This window comes from Manihot esculenta, chromosome 12 (assembly GCF_001659605.2).
Source record: "Manihot esculenta cultivar AM560-2 chromosome 12, M.esculenta_v8, whole genome shotgun sequence".
NCBI lineage: Eukaryota > Viridiplantae > Streptophyta > Magnoliopsida > Malpighiales > Euphorbiaceae > Manihot > Manihot esculenta.
In genome coordinates, this window is record NC_035172.2 from 2,896,131 (window position 1) to 2,903,910 (window position 7,780).

A 7,780-nucleotide genomic window follows, 5' to 3' on the forward strand; every position below is an offset into this window, starting at 1 on the left:
AAAGACATATATATATATATATATATATATATATATATATATATATATATATATATTAGCAGCTGGCAATATAATTATTAAGGCAAGAAGGGACAAGAAAGTTGTTCTCTCATTTGGTGATGAATTTAATTATATATTGCTTTAGAAGACTCTTACCTATTAATTAGATGTCCCCCACTATTAATTAGACTCTTTATTTTAATAAAAAATTATTTAATTATCAATTTTGAATTAAATTTTTCTTTAATATTTTATGGGTATGTTGCGTCTGAATTAAAAAAACAGAAACTTAATAATAATTTTTTTTATTATATGTAAAATTATCTAAATACCTTTATAAAATTTAAAAATTTTGAGAAAATTCATAGTCCGTCCCTAAATGAAATAAATATATAAAAGACTAACCATATAATTTTTAAAATAATAATCACTAATTAATTAGTTAGTTTTGTTAAAATGGAAAAATTAAAAAGTATTTTATTTTATTTTTTATAATTGATGAAAACCAAATTCCTAAGTAATTATTGGGTTGTTGTTAGGTGTATTTGGTAGGAGAATATTTGGTTATCCCTTGTTTGGTTACAATACTTATTTCTTCATATTTCATTATCATATTTCTCAAAATTTATAATAAACAATATTACTAAAATTGTTTTTATTTATTCATGTTGGACAGCTATATGCCATAAGGGTCTCTATGGATTAACATAAACATAACTTTTATAGATATATATTTTAAATAATAAAATATTTAACTTTAATATTATAATAAATTATTCATTCCATTTTATAATTTTTTTCACACATATTAAAAAAATAAGATTTTTATTAATATTCATTTTAAATATATTAATTTTATCAAATATTAAATAATATTTTAATTATATTTATTTAAAAAATATTATTTAATGATAATTTATTTTGAAAAATATAATAAAATTAAATATAATTATAATAATTAATTTATATATTATTATAATATAAAAAATATAAATAAAAATTATGAGATAAATTAAATATATATATTTCTTTTTTAAAAAATATAAATTAATTGACAGAAATAAATAATGAACCTTTTGACCATCTATTTTTATCAACTACTTCTAGATTTGTCAATTTGCCATTTAATGCCTCTTGACAATTTTTTTTAATTATATGTATATTTTATTTCAATAAAAAATATACACTAACTATTTATTTATAAATTTGAATTAAATCATAAAAGTGTGTTTTTTTTTATGGCTGAGGAAAGAAAAAATCATAAAATTGTTAAACTTGTTATGCCTGAGGAAAGAGGGTTTCTCATGAATTTCTAATTTTAATTATATATTTTTTTTGGATTTCAGAAGAATTTGGACAACAAAATTTTGGATATAAATTATTTCAAACTTATTTTGAAAATAGCCAAAATTAAGGTTTACGTTTGCAGAATTTCTCAGCCAATCTATACTTGAAAAAAGGAATAATTTAAATTTAATAACAAATTATTATTATTATTATTATTTTTGAAAGGCCTATTAGTGATTAGGTAGAGTATTATACACTTGCAGGAGAATCATGGTACTTCTCTGTAATCTATCATATTCCTGTTGGATATCGTTCCAGAGCATCAGGCATCAGGCAGCCACCCATGCATATAAAGTCCTTAAACTTTTTGTCATATCTACTATAATCATTGATTACATTTCTAATCTCATTACAATTACCAACTGTTGATTGTGATTCTTAATTAATTTCCATCTCACAAAACCCAACAAATCTGCAACCAACCCATGAGAAGCCCTACCAGTTTTACCCTTTATTTTATTTTCCCTCAGTTTTTGTTCTAGTTATTCTTGAGCTCTTTACTCTCTCTCATGCAGCTATGCGATGAAAAGGAGGGTAATAGTTCCTACACTGTTAAAGGACAAAGCTTTGTTTCTTTCAGTTATGCAGGAGTTGCATGTTAATGTTCATCAAGATCTGTTATTGCCTTAACTCGCCAGCTTCAGCCAACTGTTTTAGAGAGGTTTGGCTTTGATTTTACATGTTTATGGTTTTGTTCATGGAATGTTAATCCTTTTGTGGGTGTTTTGCGTTATACATTGATGGGTAGGAGATGGTGTTTGATGGGTTGATTTGTTTGTCCTTTGTTTTTGGATTCATGCTCTGTAAATCTTCTGGGTGTGGAATGAACTTTTGTGAGGGAATAATTTAACAAATATGTTTCATCAGATCAATTTTCACTAGGGTTGGTTTTATAATACTCTTGTATTAGCTAATGAGTATAAAAATTGGTTCGTAGTTCAGTGAATTCACATGCCATCTCTTGGGTTTCTGGGGAGGCTGAGAAGGAAAAAAAAAGAAGAAGTAATTTTTGTTCTCATATGGTTTTGGTAAACCAAAACCTCAATGTGAATTCTGTTCTGCTTGTTCACATGGTGTTCAGATTATCAGGCTCTTTATTTGCTGCTCTCAAATTTCAAGCTGTCCAAGATTTCATTCCCCCCTTCCCCTCCTGGAGGCTTTTTAACCAACCCGACACATGGTGAAAAAGATTTAAACCAAAAATACGATGAATGATTCTTAATTTTCCAGAAAACTTCTCTCTTTTGTTCTAATTTGATAAACTTGGAACAGACAGGATAAAGTGGCCTTGATAAAAAAAATAGCTTGCTTTATTGGATATGGCAAAATTGGCGTCAACTCATCATAGAAAAAGAAAAAGAAAAAGAAAGAAAAGGTTTAATCCGTATCCGAAGTCTTTCTATGTTGTGCATAAGTGGACTTGGTGGCATGTCATTATTCTGCTGCTTTTCTTTTGAAAGGCTCTGGGTGTCATTGTATTCTTTTCTTTTTTGAGAGTATAATAGGCACCACTCTTCAGTAACTCGTCTGTCTGTTGATTGGTTATCTGGTCCTTTGTAAAGTCATATTTTCACCGAGTTTTATGCAGAAGCTTCATGGTCAATTAAACAGTAAGCTAGGTTTTGTATGCCTTGTGATTAGCATGCTGCAGGGAAAAGGATGACATCCTTGAACAAATGGTTACCTTCATTGAGCTTGGAAGAAGTCTCACTAGTGTTTAATGACTGTCTTCCTTTACCTAATTGAGTAACTTCGGTTTCTTGATACGGGGCCTTGTGTAGTAGCCCTTTCATAGATTCGAGGAAGAGGTAACTGAGGATGTAGAGAGCTCATTGATCTGGGGACAAACATCACTTGATTTACTGTTGCTTGCATAGTTCTACTGGCTTGCTGGCTCTGTGCGTGCAGGATTTGGAGCTAGAATAGGTTAAAATTGATTCTGCTCTCAAACTTGCTAAATTGGCTGTAGATGTTAGAACTAAAGCATGTTCTTGGGATCCAGGCTATCTTCTCCATAGTCCAGATTCCAGAAACTTTTGGCTCCAACAAATGTTTATGCTTCTGAGAAGCAAGGATCCAATTGTTTCATTTTCCTGTTCGGCCTTCTACCTATATTGTCAAGTGACTTCTCCTAGGCATTAGTATATTTGGCATTCCTCTTAACTAAATGACCAAACTTGTACCAGGAGAAACTTTCTAACATAAATTTCCTCTTTAGGTCCTGATATATTTCTGTATTTGTTTGGGCAGCAGGCAAGTATTATTTCTCTGTATTTGCACATTCTTAATGATCCAGTGCTAATTCATTCTTTGATCTTCTTTTTCATTTTCATGTCCATGTATAAAAATAATAATCTATTCGATGAGTGCTTTGTACAAATAAATAGTTCTTTTGATAAACATTTTTCTTTCATCTTTAGAGATAGAACAGACATATTTTGATATGTGAAATTTGTATTACTGTTAGCCTCAAAGCGTTCTTTTATTGTTATGAAAATATCTTCTTTCATAAGGGGATTTTGTAATTGAAAATTGTTTGCAATATATCCAAAGTATAATTTTCATTGTAAGTTTTTTCTTGTTTCTTTGCAAAACAGGCCTGATGGATAGATCACCCATAACTGTAAGATGTCTTATCAACAGTATTTCTCGGTTCATTCTTCTAGTTTCCTGCCAGACAAGGACACATATGCCTATTCAAAAGGATTATAGGAGCATGGCTATGGTTTTAAAGCATTTGAAAACGGTGCTTGATGAAATTGTTGATCACAAAGTATCATCTGATGAAATCCTATATAAAGAGTGTGAAGAACTTGATTTGGCTGTTAATGAGGCTAGGGAATTTATGGAGAACTGGAATCCGAAGATGAGCAAGATTTGCTGTGTAAGCATCTTTATTTAGTTTTCATGGAAAAAAATTGAGTTTTGCTTGGAACACTATTGGTGACAGTAGCATTTGTTCTATTAGCACATTTTGTTTTTAGTTCAAAAATTTTTTTTGAAACACACACAAGCCGAACTCCTCCTTTTTTTTATCCATAAAATTCTAAGGAAACTTTCAACTGTGAGTGCAACAAAGCTTTAATAGAGCATCTATTACATTTCTCTTGTTTTCTTTGCAATCAAGTCTTCAAGTGGAAATGTATAGATCCTCAAACAAAATCTATTTATTTTATATATTTACAGGTTCGAAAGAGTGAGGACTTGTTTATTAAAATCCAAGCCTCTTCACTAGAGATTTGTCATGTATTATCCAGACTGTTGCAATCTTCTTCCTCAATTTCAAGTTTAACTAGCATTCAGGTGCGTGTAGTCCTAATAACAAAGTTCGTATTCATTATTTTTATTTCTTGTCAATGGTTTTCTCGTTTTCTTTCTGTTACAGTAATAAACTGGATTCAAACCAATGTCATTTTCTTAGTTTACCGTTGCCTAGTGTGTGCCTAACTGTAGATAGAAATTTTCAGCACTGCATGCAGGAGCTTCAATGTTTGAAACAGGAAATGATAACAGAACATATAGAGGCGGCTTTGAGAAGTAAAAGAGATTATATTGTTCCTTGCACTGATCACCTACCAAAAATTATTGAGGCACTAAATTTATCTTCGGATGGTGAACTCTTGAAAGAAAGTGTGGCTGTTGAAAAGGAGAGAATGAATATTCAATTCAATAGTGCTAAAGGGAACTTAGAGCAAATCAACCAAATTGTGGCTCTTATATCTGAAATACGAAATTGCTTGCTTAAAGTTGAGTGCTTGGAACCAAAGAGTGGGGTCCCAATCCCTTCATATTTCCGCTGCCCTTTATCACTGGAACTCATGTTGGATCCTGTGATTGTGGCTTCAGGGCAAACCTATGAGAGGACTTCTATTCAGAAATGGCTTGATCATGGCTTGACTATTTGCCCAAAGACCCGCCAGACACTTGCTCACACAAATCTCATTCCCAATTACACTGTAAAAGCTATGATAACAAACTGGTGTGAGGAAAATCATATAAGAGTTTCTAGTAACTCTAAGCAAACCAATTGTACCTTAGCTTCAGTCTCATCAGATCGATCATTACTGTGCTCAGATAGTTTCAATTGCTCTCTGCAAAGTAGCAATTCTACGTCAAAATCATCTTTTGAAGCTACAAATGGATTTGAGAAGCACAGGGTTGATTTCTCATCTAAATTAAGCAGAGAAGCAGCCAATGGATATCAAAGTGGGCAGACTGAAAGCATCGAGCGCCCATCCCGTGAACTGTCGTATATTCACAGCAGGAGTGAATCAGCCTCAAGTGCCATATCCAGTATTGAGTATGTATCTCCAGTAACAAATGAAGAGTCAGCAATACCCATCAAGCATGCAAAAGCAAGTGGTTTGTCAGGAGAGATCACATCCAAATGCCTGAATAAAGAATCAGGATTTTCTTCCTGGTTGTCTGGAAACCAATTAGTGAAAGCTGACAGGGAAAGCAATGCAAACCATAACCACAGAAAACACTCTCTTTCCTTTTTGAACTCCAGTTCTGATCATCTGGTTACAACTTCTCATGTCAGTGATTTGATAGAAGACCTTAAAAGCCAATCAAATGAATTGCAGACAACTGCTGCAGCAGAACTACGGCTTCTTGCTAAGAACAAAATGGAGAATCGCATCTTTATAGGCCACTGTGGTGCCATTGCTCCATTGCTTTCTCTACTATACTCAGAAGTGAAGCTAACTCAGGAGCACGCTGTTACAGCCCTGTTGAACCTATCTATCAGTGAAGAAATTAAAATCATGATTGCAGAAGCAGGAGCAGTAGAACCCCTTATTCACGTCTTAAAATCAGGAAATGATGGAGCCAAGGAGAATTCTGCAGCAGCCCTATATAGTCTCTCTGTTTTGGAAGAGTACAAGGCAAAAATTGGCTGTTCTGGTGCTGTTAAAGCCTTAGTGAATCTTCTAGCCTCTGGGACTCTAAGAGGGAAAAAAGATGCTGCTACTGCTTTGTTTAACCTTTCAATTCTCAATGAAAACAAGGTTCGTATAGTTCAAGCTGGAGCTGTTAAGTATCTTGTTGAGTTGATGGATCCTGCCAATGGGATGGTTGACAAGGCAGTTGCTCTTCTTGCAAATTTATCAACAACTGGGGAAGGGCGCTTGGCTATTGTGCGTGCTGGAGGCATTCCTTTGCTGGTTGAGATTATTGAAGCAGGATCTCATAGGGGAAAGGAAAACGCTGCTTCTATATTGCTGCAATTATGCCTTAGTAGTCCCATGTTCTGTAACCTTGTTTTGCAAGAAGGAGCAGTTCCTCCCCTTGTTGCCTTGTCCCAATCCGGCACACTGAGAGCAAAGGAAAAGGTATGCTTTTAACTATGGTCGCATGCTGAACAAAATGCTCAAAGTTATGGTAAAGATTGTTGGTTTTATATGCATTATCAAATGCAATGTTTCAGATCATGTATGACTGACTTTACGCATCTTATGCATTGCAGGCACAGCAGCTTCTAAGTCATTTCCGTAATCAGAGAGAAGTGTCCATGAGAAAGGGTAAATCATGAGAAGAGACCAATTTTGTTTGATTGTGGTTTTTTAGAATATATTTGCTTTCCATCAAGATGTATGGGAGCTCTTTTTTCCACATAATTCTTAGGTGCGTATATTTGTTTATGTTGTAGTCTTGATTTATTTCTCAGTAGGAAATATCATGATGATTAGATTCTAGTTTTCCCAAATATTTGAGTGCAGTCACTGGGGATTTGTGCTTTTGTTTTGGTTTCTTAGATAGAAAAATGGATGATTTCTTGTGTCCTAAATGATGTATATATCATGTATATAATATTTATGCATCAATGCATCTTCTATACAATAAAAGTATAAACAATGAAGATTGATGGCTTTTCATACATAAATGTTATGAATTCTGAGTGTTCTGTTTTTGTCGATGCATCGACTTGAACACCTCTTTTGCAGCTAGAACTCGATTGTATTTCCCGAGTATATTCGTCGTGTTTCATGTTCAGTGAATGGTAATAACAGATATAAAGTGTATGCTATTCTGCAATTCTGAAAGGCATGGTGGGATGATCATCTTGGTGTTTCTGTTCATGTTTCTTTAAATATTATTCTTAGACCTCCAATGTCTAAAGATTATTCAGGCATCTTTCAGAGACTTTCATGAAATTTGTAGATATTATTATTCGGCTTCTTTCCGGAGTCCTTGGATCAAATCTTTTCATTGAATGGAGCTATCTCACTGCTGCATAAATTCTGATAAGTCTTCTCCATTTGAAAAGGTTTTCAATGTACCAAGTGGATCTGACTTCTTCATAAGTGAATCTCTATCCTATGTTGCTGTAGCAGGAAAGGTTGTCCTATTCTGTGAAAGCTTAGATATGAAATCCACTTATGACCCATGTTTTGCAAAGATTCTCACAGCTTGCAGCAGCTGCTTGCTGCTG

The 7,780-nt window shown here is 33.2% G+C and overlaps 1 protein-coding gene across 1 annotated transcript; it reads left to right on the forward strand.

Moving 5' to 3' along the window:
• The first annotated feature begins 1,561 nt into the window (after positions 1-1,561).
• Positions 1,562-7,231, forward strand: LOC110628350 (U-box domain-containing protein 3). Its single transcript, XM_021774987.2, has 5 exons — positions 1,562-2,008; positions 3,945-4,231; positions 4,534-4,650; positions 4,815-6,680; positions 6,815-7,231. Exons 2-5 carry the CDS (start codon positions 3,950-3,952, stop codon positions 6,878-6,880), a joined length of 2,331 nt encoding a protein of 776 aa, XP_021630679.1. The 5' UTR covers positions 1,562-2,008; positions 3,945-3,949; the 3' UTR covers positions 6,881-7,231.
• The last annotated feature ends 549 nt before the right edge of the window (positions 7,232-7,780 follow it).

Bases quoted from the DNA above. Each gene is read 5' to 3' on its own strand.
- LOC110628350 (XM_021774987.2), top strand. From the start codon at position 3,950: ATGGATAGATCACCCATAACTGTAAGATGTCTTATCAACAGTATTTCT. The intron at 4,232-4,533 runs GTAAGCATCTTT...ATATATTTACAG, and splicing joins AGATGAGCAAGATTTGCTGT to GTTCGAAAGAGTGAGGACTT. The intron at 6,681-6,814 runs GTATGCTTTTAA...TATGCATTGCAG, and splicing joins CACTGAGAGCAAAGGAAAAG to GCACAGCAGCTTCTAAGTCA.